At 42.6% G+C, this 14,550-nt stretch overlaps 1 protein-coding gene across 1 annotated transcript; it reads right to left on the bottom strand.

Annotated features, from left to right (window-relative positions):
• Positions 1–215: 215 nt before the first annotated feature.
• LOC138999569 (sulfotransferase 2A1-like) lies at positions 216–12,557 on the bottom strand. The gene is made up of 6 exons (XM_070401728.1): positions 12,366–12,557; positions 9,983–10,194; positions 7,884–8,010; positions 5,066–5,160; positions 2,438–2,618; positions 216–1,263 (listed from the first exon to the last, which is right to left on the bottom strand). Exons 1-6 carry the CDS (start codon positions 12,493–12,495, stop codon positions 1,151–1,153), a joined length of 858 nt encoding a protein of 285 aa, XP_070257829.1. The 5' UTR covers positions 12,496–12,557; the 3' UTR covers positions 216–1,150.
• Between the last annotated feature and the right edge of the window lie 1,993 nt (positions 12,558–14,550).

Below are 14,550 nucleotides of genomic sequence, written 5' to 3'. Positions count from 1 at the left end.
CTCTCTCTCTCTCTCTCTCTCTCTCTCTGTCTCTCTCTCTCCCCAATTAAAAAAAGCCCAACAGAATAGGGTTGCTCTGAGGAAAAAAGGGGGACATTCCTTTTGTTAACTACTAATATTAGGAAAAATGAAAATTTTCATTTACAACTAAAAAAACACAAACAAACATTCCCATTTACCATTGCAACAACAGCAACAAAATGAGATACCATATGTTGTGCTTCATGCTGTAATTGTTTTTATTCAATCACATCCTAGCCAACAATTTGTCTGGGAGTTGGGTAACTTATGATGAAATGTTAATATTATCTGTACCCAACATCACTATTTCCAAATGATAAGTTTTTATTGATGTTTGGAAAGAGAGGAAAGGATAGAGAGATAGCAACATCAATGAGAGAGAAACATCATGGATCGGCTGCCTCCTGCACGCCCCACACCGGGGATCGAGCCCGCAACCCCGGGCCTGTGCCCTGACCGGGAATGGAACCGTGACCTCCTGGTTCCTAGGTCGACGCTCGACCACTGAGCCACGCCAGCCGAGCTGACTTGTAATTTTGATGTGGTCATCGGAGGAGGTGAGCACAGCTTTCACCTACTCCGCCATCTTGAACGGGATTCTTTTTAAGCTGTAACTTTACAGACCTCTCTCAGTGGATTCCCTTCTTTGCTTAGCTGCCAAGATCTTAGTGACTGGAAAGTGACAGGTATTGAAGGGGGAGGGGGTGGGAGGGAGGAGGGAAGGTGGGCAGGGCAGGAGCAGTACCTGAGCAAATGATCACGGGAGGAGGGTGTGCTTTAAATTTTGTTTTTTAACGTGGATAGAATTGCCATTCGTTTTAAGAAATACTGTTTGTTCTTCTGTATGTTTGAAACATGACAAAAGATTCACTTGGGGAAGCTGGCATGGCAGCAGAAAAGGAACATGGTTAAGTGTCAGTTACGTGTGGAATGGACTGTAGGCCTTGTTGGGCTAAGGCGAGGGGTGAGCACCGGTCAATAATTGGGTTCTAGAAATCACATCTCTTGGGGTTCTACCTGGACCCGCCTATTTCCTAAATATCGCTCATCATGTAGAGTTTGCTTTGTTGGGTACACAAGAACCTCAGGAAATTCAGCCTTTGCACCCCGATTCAGACACGTGAGGCCATTATTCCCACGGGAAGAGGCCTGGGGGGAGCCCGGCCACCTTCTCCTGGTAGACTTTATCGAAGGCTTCGCTCTGGGCCACTGTGAAGTGATTTTTCCAGTCGCCAATGATTCCTGTCAAACACAAAACATGAGTCCGGATCAGATTTACAGATAAGGCCTCACGACTTGAACTTCTCTGTCCATCTCTACTGTGAATCTATCTTACACCGTCAATACAAAACACACCCAGTGTAACCACGCAGTTAAAAGCTCCCCGTGTGGATTCAGATGCCTTTGGCTTCCATGCCAAACTGCCAGTTGCATAATAATGTAGTTGAGTTTACTGTTTGCCGTCTGTTTCACAAGACTGTTCCCAGCTCTAGCCGTTTGGCTCAGTGGACAGAGTGTCAGTCCGCCTGGGGACTGGAGGCTCCCACGTTCGATTCCAGTCAAGGTCATATATGCCTAGGTTGTGGGCTCAGTTCCCAGTAGGGGGCCTGCAGGAGGCAGCTGATCAATGATTCTCTCATCATTGATGTTTCTATCTCTTCCTTCCTCTCTGAAATCAATTAAAAAAAAAAAAAAAAGATTGTTCCCAGTACCTACCTCCTGGGACATTGTGAGGACTGAGTGATGATAAAGGCAACAAAAGCAATCATGCCTAAAATACAGTGATTTCTTCAATGCCTGGCACTGTGTTAGGATATTACACGTCTGCCTCGTTTAACACACAACACATTTTTTAAAATATATTTTTATATTACTAAAATATAATGTACCCACCAATGTTAAAAAAAATGTATTTGCCTCTTCATTTCCCCATTTTGTTCAATTCCAGGCATTTCCCCACTTTGCTTTCTTCTGCCTCCCTAAGCTATCACCAATGGATTTCACGTAAAACCCTTTCATCTTCTCCGTTGATTCTGATGTATAAAATAAATTGTAAAATTGCCATTTTTCTGGAGCATTTTCTCAGTTTGTTGAGATTTTGCTTCCTGGCAATTGTCATCAATTTGGCTCAAATAAACTCATAAAAATTGTCAGAGAGAGAGAGAGAGAGAGAGAGAGAAGGGGGGGAGGTAATTCATCGGCAATGCTTCATTTTCTAAGATTTTTTCCCCCTAAGATTTCTTTACAACCTTAGAAATACTTCAGATTATTTCTTAAACTCTCAAAGTCCTGCACAACTTATGTGATTTTAATAGAGTCAAATATTTTCATCACCCCATGTCTTAGTGCATCAATAGAAGCTGGGGAGTTCACTGTCCATTACATCCATGTGGTAAGATTAGAGACTCTCTCTTACCTTTTCTCATAAGATGTGCTTTGCTGTGATCCATAAGGACATCAGGGAGTAGAGAGAAATTGCTCATTTTATTGTCTTTTATGGCCTGGAAAGTTACATTCTTGAGGACGGAGTCCAGTTCTTCTGGGCTTAGCTTCGTGCCCAAGAATTGGCTGACCTTCTCCACACTGGCCCTGATGTCCTAGAATGAGAACCATATAAGAGAGAAAACATGAAATTAGCCCTGGCTGGTTTGGCTCAGTGCATAGAGCGTCGGCCTGCAGACTGAAGGGTCCTGGCTTGGATTCTGGTCAAGGGCACGTGCCTGGGTTGTGGGCTCAAGCCTCAGTTGGGGGCGTGCAGGAGGCAGCCAATCAATGATTCTCATCATTGATGTTTCTCTCTCCTCTCCCTCTCCCTTCCTCTCTGAAATCAATAAAAAATATATATTTTTTTTAAAAAACACATGAAATTGAAGTACAACAGGGAAAAGGGAAGCAGGGAGAGACAGGAGAGAATGCAGGTGAGGAGGAGACAGAAAACGAAGGAAATCAGGAAGAGCGTGAGCTCGTCATGTCCATGTAGGAAATGTGCGGTCTGAGTGTGTGCTTAGAAGCAAATGCCCATTAGAGACAATTGACTGTGAGACTCATTAAGCCACTTTCTTTTGATGCCAACCGAAGCTTCCTATGAATATCCACTCCTACATAATCCACTCCTACAGGAATCCTCTTCCTGTCAAGCTGGGAACACGTCCTTACTTCCTGTACTGGTCCTGACCTGGTCACACCTCACCTTACCTGGGTCCCCCCACCCAACACTGCCCCTTGGTTCCCAGATTTTTGCCATAGAATCGTCGATGACCCCAGCAAGTAAAGGGTGTCCCAAAATTCACGCAAGATTTGAATTTTACGCCATTTGTGCCGTAAAGTGTTGCCAACAACAACAAAAAAGATAGCGTGACAGCTGACAGTTCAGGGTTATTAAAAATGGAGCGCTACACGAAAGAACAACGCGTTTTCATGGTTGAGCAATATTTTAAAAATAATGAAGGTTTGGATTATGGAACAACGAGTGGATGCTGATTTTTGAACAAAATCATCTTCAGCGAGGAGGCTCATTTTCACCTCGATGGCTTGGTTAATCGACAAAATTGTCGAATTCGGGGTTCAGAAAATCCACGAGTGATTGTTGGGAAATAAATGCATCCACAGCGTGTCACTATTTGTTGCGGATTTTGGGCTGGAGGCATCATCGGACCATTCTTCTTCGAAAATGCGGCTGCTCAGGCAATAACAGTTAACGGTGCTCGCTATCGCGACATGATAATCCAGTTTTTTGTGCCTAAATTGCAAGATATGGATGTGGACGACATGTGGTTTCAACAAGACGGTGCCACATGCCATACAACCCGAGAAACAATTCAGTTACAGCATGAGTCATTTCCTGGTCGTGTAGTTTCCCGTTTTGGTGATCAGAATTGGCCGCCCAGATCATGCGATTTAACGCCGTTGGACTTTTTTCTTTGGGGTTTTTTGAAGTCTAAGGTTTATGCCAACAAGCCCACAACCACCCACGCCTTGAAAGAGGAAATTGAGCGCTGTATCAATGAAATTCAGCCACATTTATGCAAACAGTCATGGAAAATTTCAACAAAAGACAGTGCGTATGTGCCAGCAAAGCCATGGAGGCCATTTACCCGATATGCTATTCCATACATAACCCTATACTGTATACTTTATGAATCAATACAAAATTTACAATTTTTAATTATAAACCTGTGTTTTCTATCAAAATTACGTCTTGCGTGAATTTTGGGACACCCTTTACATATGTTGTGAAGCTTTTCCTCGGTGCATGCATTAAGTGTGTCAAAAGATATAAATTTAAAAATTGAAGAGCAGGTGCCAACTAACGAGGTCAATGACAAAAAGGCAATCACCCCAACTTGGTCACATTCCTGGGATCAGCTCTGATTGAAAGGGTAGAATGGAAACATTAAAGAATGAAGGGGCCCAATGGCTAGAGCGTCAGCCTGCGAACTGCAGGGTCCCAGGTTCGATTCCGGCCAAGGGCACATGCCTGGGTTTCGGGCTCCATCCCCAGTAGGGGGCGTGTAGGAGGCAGCCAATCAATGATTCTCTCTCATCATTGATGTTTCTATATCTCTCTCCCTCTCCCTTCCAACATCAATAAAATATATTTTTTTTAAATGAAGGGATTGCCCAGCCAGCATGGCTCAGTGGTTGAGTGTCGACCTATGAACCAGGAGGTCACAGTTCGATTCCCACTCAGGGCACATAACAGGGTTGCAGGCTCCATCCCCAGTGGGGTGTGTGCAGGAGGCAGCCAATCAGTGATTCTCTATCATCATTGATGTTTCTATCTATCTCTCTCCCTTCCTCTCTGAAATCAATTAAAAATATATAAATTTTTTTTTTAAAAACGGAGGGATTTCTGGGTCATATGGTAACTCTATTCTTAGTCATAGCAATGTACACTTGAAACCTATGTAATCTTATTCATCAGTGTCACCCCCAATAAATTTAATTTAAAAAAATAAATACGTAAAATTAAAGTATGGAAGGAAGGTAGACAGCCATGAATGGAGTTGGAGAGAGTGACATTTTTGGTAGAAGAATTAATTACCTGATGCAGCTCCTCATATAACATTAATAGGAAATTCTCTTTTCCTCTCATCTGAAGCCAGCCTCCAACATGGTCAAACCATGAGCCATATGGCACTGCAAGAGAAGCCAGGAGAGAAGGTGAGTAGCTCGTGCTTCTGAGCCCCATTGGCTACGCCCGTGGTCGGCAAAACGCGGCTCGCGAGCCACATGCGGCTCTTTGGCCCCTTGAGTGTGGCTCTTCCACAAAATACCACGAGCGGGCGCGCACGTACAGTGCGATTGAAACTTCGTGGCCCATGCGCAGAAGTCGGTATTCTGTGGAAGAGCCACACTCAAGGGGCCAAAGTGCCGCATGTGGCTCTCGAGCCACGTTTTGCCGACCACTGGGCTAGGCAATGCTGCTCATGTCAGCCATGCCTTCGGAAGTTGATCAGCAAGTAGGCAACTGCACCCTTTCCCGATGCCATAAATATTTGATGAGCAAGTGACTCAAGTGCTGGAAATTCGTGTCCTCTCATTTGCACAAGAAAGAGAATTCTGCATTTACTGCCTCGATAAGCAACCAGTTGGGTGCTCTATAGGATACCCTGTGTAAGATGAGCTCCAGATCTCCCTGTGAGGAAAAAGAGATTTTGAATTTTAACGAGAATTTAGTTGGGAAATGAAAGAACTGAACTCAAATTCCACTTAGTTTGGAGTCAATATCTTTGGTGTTTTGTGGTGTGTGTGTGTGTGTGTGTGTGTGTGTGTATGTGTGTGTGTGTGTGTGTGTGTGTGTGTGTGTTTCCTGATGTCATTTAAATGATGTAATTACGTGTAGACAGCACATGTTTTTGCCTCTCCTTCACTCACCCCATGCCTTTGGGACAGCACGTCTTACAGGAATTTTGTTTCTGCCACACGTTCTCTCTATTCAGATGAATGTAGCTGGGGGATCACATGTCAAGTGCGTTCTCTCTCTCTCTCTCTCTCTCTGTGTGTGTGTGTTTCCACTGAAGGAGAAGTTACACATGAAAGTGTAAACGCTAAAATATCAGAATTTTCAGTTACCCTAGATATATCTGTACCCTCTCCTATCCCATCAGAAACACTTGAGCATGCCTCCTACACAGTCTCATCACCAGACTGTCATCCAAACGTTTTGAATGACAGCTGTGATTAGTCAAATAATGGTCCCCACAAAAAGTGTGTCTGTCCTAATCCCCAAGTCACATTGGAGATGTGATTTAGGATCTATAGATTATCCAGACGGAAAGAATGCAATCACAGGAGTCCTTAGAGCCCTGGCCGGTTTTGCTCAGTGGCTACAGCATCAGCCTGCAGACCAAAAGGTCTCGGGTTCGATTCCAGTCAAGGGCACGTACCTTGGTTGCAGGCTCCTCCCCTGGCCTTGGCCCTGGTTGGGGCTCATGCAGGAGGCAACCAATCAATGTGTCTCTCTCTCTCTCATCGATGTTTCTCTCTGTCTTTCCCTCTCTCTTCCACTCTCCTTAAAAAAATCAATGGAAAAAAATATCCTCAGGTGAGGATTAACAGAACATAAAAATTTCAATTTAAAAAAATTTTTTAAAGGGTCCTTGTAAGAGAGATTCAGAGTGTCAGAATCAGAGAAGGGGATGTGATGACAGTACAGTTGGAAGGATGTGGCCATGTGCCAAGGAATATGGGCGTCCTCTAAAAGCTGAAAAGGCAGGAAGTGAACTCTCCCCTAGAGCTTCAGGAATGGAATGTACTAATAATGCCCTTGAATTACTTTTAGCTCATAAGCATAGTTTGGATCTCCGAACTCCAGAGCATGAGACAATTTGTGGTTGTTGTTTAAAGCCAAGAAATTGGCGATCATTTCTTACAGCAGTGATAGGAAACTAATGCACTTCCTGTGTGAGCCACATCCCACGTGGCTTAGGGTTCGGGATCTGGAGAAGGGCTGTGTGCAAATGACAAGAAATAATAATTTGGAAATTGGGGGGGCCAGGTGAAAAGTCCAGTGCAAGAGGAAGGACTTCACTGGTGCCCAGGCCTTGCCAACCTTTATTCAATTTTAGATACACATCTAGCCCTAGGCAGGCAATTCCATGAACAGACTATCTTAAAGGTCAGTAAATATTAGTAAAGATTTACTCTGAGACTATCTGGTCAGGAAATTGCTTGAGCCACCATTGTCTGGACTAAACAATCGGTGCCTAGCTCTGGCCCTTGCCAGGGCTCAAGGTTCACCAGCGTTCCGGGCTCCTTGTTTACATGTCTCTGATAATGAAGACAATGGGTGGCTTCCAACAACTTCCTAAGATGATAGGTGAGAAACGATATCTCAGTAGAGTTTAAATTCATACATCTCTTATTTTGAGTATAGTGAATTACTTTTTTATATGTTTTTACTACTTTTAAGAAATGTTGTGGGCCCTGACCGGTTTGGCTCAGTGGATAGAGCGTCGGCCTGCGGACTGAAGGGTCCCAGGTTTGATTCCGATCAAGGGCATGTACCTTGGTTGCAGGCACATCCCCAGTAGGAGGTGTGCAGGAGGCAGCTGAATGATGTTTCTCTTTCATCGATGTTTCTAACTCTCTATCCCTCTCCCTTCCTCTCTGTAAAAAAAATCAATAAAATATATTAAAAATAAATAAATAAAATAAAGTAAATATATTTATATTAAAAAAAATGTTATGGGAGCAAAGCATGTTGACAAAGGTTCTATGTAAATGGGACTTGCTCAGATTCCACAACATCGAGGTTGGATTGCAATGTCGTTGTATAAACCATAAGAAATTAAGACCTGGATGTGAGGGGCAGGAGCTCCACCCTTCCACCTAGAATCCTTATTTCGAGTCACACTCACCATTTCCTTGAAGGAACCATTCAAAATATTCTTCAAGTGAGCCTGGATTTTTGGTGGCCTTGATCGCTTTCCAGAAATAGTAACCAGAAATAAGAATATCTCTGGGATTTCTCGTGATGTAGACACACTCAAATAAAAAATAAAAAAGGAAATAAGAAAAATAGGTATACTCATTCTCACTGCCCTGAAATTTTTTGCAAGTCAAGAAAAATTCAATTCTCATTAAAGTGTTGAGCTTCAATCTAATCTTCTTTCATTCACTCATTTAACAAAATATTGAGAACCCACCATATGACAGACACTTACTCAGGCTTTCCAGAGGGAACAGTGAGAAACGTGTGGATCATTTTGGTTCTCAAGGACGTTACGACACAATGAATGGAGAAGTTTTCTAAAGGTTTCTCGGGGGTGGGGGGGGAATAATGCTATTCCATTTTGGCACCACTGACTAAGAAGCCCTGAGTGCGAATTAAACATCCTGAGTTTTGTTGAGACCTTGACAGTGACACCCTACTCTGTGTTCTTCCAGGAAGTTCATGTTCTGGGCTTCTGTTGATTTTCCTAGACATTCCTACCACACCAGCATTTCCCGGATAGGGATCAGACAGATGTGAATGGTCTTTATAAATTTCAAAATGGTAGCCAAAACCGGTTTGGCTCAGTGGATAGAACGACGGCCTGCGGACTGAAGGGTCCCAGGTTCAATTCCGGTCAAGGGCATGTACCTGGGTTGCGGGCCCATCCCCAGTAGAAGATGTGCAGGAGGCAGCCGATCGATGTTTCTAACTCTCTATCTCTCTCCCTTCCTCTCTGTAAAAAAATCAATAAAATATATTTAAATTTCAAAATGGTAGCATGAATAGACTCATCATGCTGCTTTAAGTGGTGCAAACTCAAGAGATAAAAACGAACTTGCACGTTTCTCCAATGTTTCCTCAAAGAGTGAAGGACAGGTACAGGGGAAGAAGTAAGTAGGGCGGTCTCAGCTTCTAAGCTCTGCGTTTGCCTTTCATGTGTACAAAAGAGAGTCATAGAGACTTGGAGAAGACTTCCCTGTAACAAGTCATTGTTTGTTTTTTGTGGGATTTTTTTTGCCATTGTTCAGAAGTCATTAAGGAAAGTTATATGCGAGAGATCATGACGGAAATCTATGCATGAAAGTCTCAGGACTAGTAGGATTTGTGTCCTCAGTGAAGAGGAGGGAGAGAGGCAGCCAAGTTCCATCAGTGCATAAGAGAGGGTCATTGCAGTGAACCACTCAGCACTAAAAGGCAAAGTTTCTGTTGAGAATTCAATTGATAGTCTAATGGGAGCTCCCTTGTATGTAACTAATTGCTTTTCTCTTGCTGCTTTTAAGATTCTCTCTTTGCCTTTAGCCTCTGGCGTTTTAACGTTGATGTGTTTTGGTGTGGGCCTCTTTGGCTTCGTTTTGTTTGGAGCTGTTTGCACTTCCTGGATTTGTATGTCTATTTCCTTCACCAGGTGGGAAAGTTTTCAGTTATTATCTCTTCCAATATTTTCATAATAAATCTAGTAATGTCACATCCCGTAAGATTGTTTGAAGGTGTTTCATACAATGTGAATAATATTTTTGGTGTCGTATGTTTTAAACTGTAATCTCAGATGAGGCAGAATGCACATTTAGAGCCCAGGATCACTCACTGTTAAAGTCTTCCTTTCGAGCTCCTGAAATGACACACTGGAGGGCTGTAGATCTACTGAATGGAAACGACTTGCCCAACATTGACCGTGTCATGATTGGAAAAGCCCTCACGGAGTTTCAAAGGCGAGTGCCAAACTCACATCTCCTCTGAAACTTAGGTGCTGGTTTACGATTGAGATCCCTCCCCCATGGCCACGTCCATGTTGAGGACCGTGGTGTTGGCGATGCAGCCGGGATTTTTTTTTTTTTTTTAACTAAAGGCTGAGTGTCCTCTGGAGCAATACCAGGGAGACTGTCTGGAACAGGACACGGTGCCTTGGAGCAAGCCTTTAACATGTCTTCCTTTACTGAACCACATGTTAGCCGTGTCCTGAGAACATGGGCATCCTGGACACCCCGAGAAGTGATCCGAACGGACATTGTGTTATGGGCTCACCTTGGCCTTGGACTTGAAGACGGACTTGGGGAAGAATTGAATGGGGAGGTGGGAGGTATAGAAGCGTGGGTCTTCCTGCTGCTGCTTTATATCTTCAAGCCCGGAAGCGTTTTCTAGCCATGGTGAACGTTTCCACTTGACCACTGATTGCACCCAGCTGGGATCTCCCCTGGTATGGATCAGATGGATGAGCTCCGTTATCCAGTTGGTTCCTGTAGAGCAAAAGAACACAGTGTCACCTATTTCAATCTGACTTTTGACTCCATCACTACATTGTGTTATTTTATTTATTCACTTACTTACTTATTTATTTATTTATTTATGAAATATGCACCCTATCACTTTGCCATTTCAAAACCTTTCTTGGAATTACGTTGTCTTTGGACAATTTCCTAATGCCTCACCATGACTTCAAGATTCCTCATTGATCCCAGCTGGCCTGGCTCGGTGGTTGAGACAGATACATTGAACGACAGAAATAGCCAGCACAAGGAATAGAGTCAGTAATATTGTAATCAGTATGGGTGGGGCCAGGTGGGGACTGGGGATATGCTGGGGGGGGGGAGGAGTGTCAATTTGTAAGAACATAAACGTTCAATCACTATGCTGTGCACCTGAAACTAATATACGGTATGTCCGCTATCATCAAGAAATGAATCACCGCCCTATCCAGTTTGACTCACTGGATAGAGCGTCGTCCTGAGGACTAGACTAAAGGGTCCCAGGTTCGATTCCAGCCAAGGGCACATGCCCGGGTTGCGGGCTCGATCCCCAGTAGGGGGTGTGCAAGGGGCAGCTGATCAATGATTCTCTCATCATTGATGTCTCTCTCTCTCCCTCTCTCTTCCTTTCTGAAATCAATAAAAATATTTTTTCAAAAAAGAGCCCAGCTGGTGTTGAGCAGTGGTTGAGCATTGGCCTATGAACCAAGGAGGCCACGGTTCAACTCCCGGTCAGGACATATGCCTGGGTTGCAGGCTCGATCCCCAGTGTGGGGCATGCAGCCAATTTATTATTCTCTCATCATTGATGTTTCTATCTCTCTCTTCTCTCCCTTCCTTTCTGAAATCAATAAAAATATATATATTTTTAAAAATCAATGGAAAAAATATCCTCCAATGAGGATTAACAATAATAATAAAATTCCACATTGATTTTTCCATTTAAACACATCCAGTCTCATCTCCTGATACTACACTCTCCCTATTCTCCACAAAGTTGTTGTTGTTTTTTTTTCAGGTTCCTGACTATCCCTCCATATATTTCAAATCTAGACCATTCCACATGTAACCCACCCTGTTCTGTTCCCTCTCCAACTCTGACAAAGACTCTATCTTTGATAGAACGTTAGCCAGACTCTTCTGAGTCCTGTACATGACTAGGTCTTGACCTGGGTGGTCTGTGACCGTCCTTGCTGAGCCAAGTTTAGCGAGAATTTTTTATAAATCAATCATGGGAATCCTTTCACCCTGGGTAGCTTACCAAGGTCCCCATCCCCCATCCTTGATGTCCAACGCCTTGGCTTGTCTTCGCTTGGTCTTGTTAGGCCGTTTTTGCAAGAATTTTCTAACCCTTCATGTCTAATTAAATCCTCTTAGTAATTTTGCATCCACTGACCTCACTCTGCTCATTACCTACAAATCCCCAGCTGGCTGTTATTTCCAGAGTTGATTTTAGTGTCTCTCTCTCTCTTTCTCTCTCTCATTGCACTAATCTTGAATAAAGTCTTTCTGCCTATTTTATCAAATGTCAGAATATATGTATTTGCTCCTCACAGTATTACATTTGCTGTGGACATCGCAGGATAGATGGTTCCTTCTGCCAAGATTCTCAGGTACCCAGTCCCCCATGTTTATTTTTTTGTTTTGTTAATCCTCACCCAAAGATAGTTTTCCATTGATTTTTAGAGAGAGTGGAAAGGGAAGGAGGGAGGAAGAGAGAGAGAGAGAGAGAGAGAGAGAGAGACATTGATATGAGAGAGACACATTAATTGGTTACTTCCCACACGCACCCTGACTGAGGCCGGGGATCATACTTGCAACCCAAGTACATACCTTTGACTGGGAATCAAACCCAAGATGCTTCAGTGCACGGGCCAACGTTCTCTCTGTTTAACCACACCAGCCAGGGTACCTGTCCCTTTTAAACACCCATCGCAATCGCCTGAATCTCTGCCTTAGCCTCTTCTCCCATAAGGCTCTCTATATCTCTACAGTGCCCTGGTGGTCACATCCCTTTATATCATAATTGCCTGCGTGAACGCCCCTCTTTCTGGAGTGTAACCACACGGTCACCAAAGCATACTCAAAGGTGAGGCATAGAGAAGGCACACCTTGGGTAACCCCATTCCCCACCTCCTCAATGTCTCATCCCACTTTCTTACCTGACTTTGGGTAAGAAATTGTGATGATATCTTCATCCCTTGCCACAAATTCATCCTGCATAGATCTGAGGTCTTCCATGGTAGTTGTGGGGAAAGGAATCCCTTCAATCCACACGTAATCTCCAGCCATTCCCAACGCCAGCCTTCCAAGCTTGGTCTGGTTGTTCCAGCCACAGCAATAGAAGACAGACACTCGGCTTCCTGGTTATGATTCAGATCTTATCTATCTACACTAATAAAAGGGCAATATGCTAATTAGACCAGACATCTTCCGGATATCCTTCCAGACAAAGCCACAGTGGCAGGGGCCAAGGCAGAGGTGGTTAGGGGGAATCAGGCCAGCAGGGGAGAGCAGTTAGGGGGTGATCAGGTTGGCAGTGGAGGGCTCTTAGGGGCAGTTAATATTTTCTATAATATTTTAACTATTTTATTTTAACTTTTTTTAAGTGAACATGTTTTTTATAAATTAAAAAATAACAGAATTTTAATGACCAACAAACATAATCTTTGAAATGTTTACTTTAATATGTAAACATTATGTTTAATTTTATATTATGTGAATTTCATTTCAATAAAAAAATTTCCCAACATTGAAAATCAACATGAAAGAAATTTAAAATTGCCAAACTGTATTAGAAATTATCTCAGAATAAATATTGGGAAATTTATAACTTTGAAAGTTGAATGTCATTGAGCAGGTTGAATTTGAGGCAGTGTGGTTTTATCTTATTTTTATTTTATTTAAATACTAGTGGCCCGGTACACGAAATTCGTGCATGGGAGGAGGGGTGTCCCTCAGCCCAGCCTGCACCCTCTCGCAATCTGGGACTGCTGGCTCCTAACTGCTGACCTGCCTGCCTGCCTGTAACCAGTCTGGTCAGTTCCTCTCCCGGATCCATGTTGAATGTTCCTTGCAGGAATCCACATGGGCTTGGAGGAGTTTTCTGGAAATACACAAGCATATCCCTGACCAAAGGTTAACAAGGGGTCAGGGCCCTTCCATAAGCCAGACTTGGGATCTTTCCATTTTTTAGGCAAATGAGTCACACCCTTTTATAATATTAAAATCTTTGAGCATTAATATAATTTCAGATTTTTTTCTGATCATTTGTATAATAAATGTGTATGTATTGTAAAGTATATACTGCATAGGAATGTATGTCTATATAAATGTCTATCTATAGATAAATTTTATATATATATACATATACATACATATATACATATATACATACATATATACATATATACATACATATATATATATATATATATATAAAAGCCTAAGTGACCGGCCAAAACCTCTGGCAGATAAAGAAAAGAGAAAGAAATCTAAGTATGTCATTACAGCAAATCATCAAATCACAAGAAAGGGGAAGGAATCAGAAAACAATGAACAGAATGGCAATAACAAGGCCATAACTATCTGTAGTTACTTTTAATGCAAAAGAACTAAATTCTCCAATCAGAAGACAAATGGCTGAGTGGATTTTTTTTTAAAAAAAACTACGTATTGCTGCCTGCAACAGACTCACTGATTTCAAACTATATGCTGTAGGCATAACACATAAATAAACATGAAGTGGCCAAATAGAACTCCATTGTGTCCATGTACCATAGCTTTTTTATCCACTCATCTACTCACAGTCACTTGGGCTGTTTCCAAGTCTAGACTATTGTAAATAGCACCACAATAAACATATTGGTAAACATATTCTTTCAAATTAGTGTTTGAGTTTCTTCAGAATAAATTCCCAGAAGGTTGTATCCGGTAGCGTGATACATCCAACTGGGTGCTTTCCCTAGATTGCTATTGCTATTTGGGGTCTTTTGTGGTTCCAAATAAAATTTGAAGTGTTTGTTCCAGTTCTGTGAAATACGCCATTGGTATTTTGATAGGAATTGCGTTGAATCTATAGATTGCTCTGGTGCTATGGACATTTTCATGAGGTTAATACTTCCTATTCATGGCCACAGTATAAGCTTTCTTTTATTTGTTACCTTCTTCCATTTTTTTCTTCGGTATCTTATACATTTCTGAGTACAGGTCTTTTATTGGCTTGGTTAAATTTATTGAAGGCTGAGTCATAAGGCAGTTCCGTCTTGGATTTTTTGAGGAACCTCCATTCTGTTTTCCATAATGGCCGGGCCAGTCTCCATTTCCACCAACAATGCACTGTGGCCC

This window comes from Myotis yumanensis, unplaced genomic scaffold (assembly GCF_028538775.1).
Source record: "Myotis yumanensis isolate MYYU_CA2020_CCGP unplaced genomic scaffold, mMyoYum1.0.hap1 SCAF_23, whole genome shotgun sequence".
Lineage (NCBI taxonomy): Eukaryota > Metazoa > Chordata > Mammalia > Chiroptera > Vespertilionidae > Myotis > Myotis yumanensis.
Note: the sequence above shows the minus strand (reverse complement) of the source record. Positions and strands in the feature narration are given on the sequence as shown.

Coding starts and splice junctions, on each gene's coding strand:
- LOC138999569 (XM_070401728.1), bottom strand. CDS start 12,495: ATGGCTGGAGATTACGTGTGGATTGAAGGGATTCCTTTCCCCACAACT. Junction 10,195..12,365: donor AATTTCTTACCCAAAGTCAG/GTAAGAAAGTGG, acceptor TTTGCTCTACAG/GAACCAACTGGATAACGGAG. Junction 5,161..7,883: donor ATGGTTCCTTCAAGGAAATG/GTGAGTGTGACT, acceptor CTTCTCTTGCAG/TGCCATATGGCTCATGGTTT.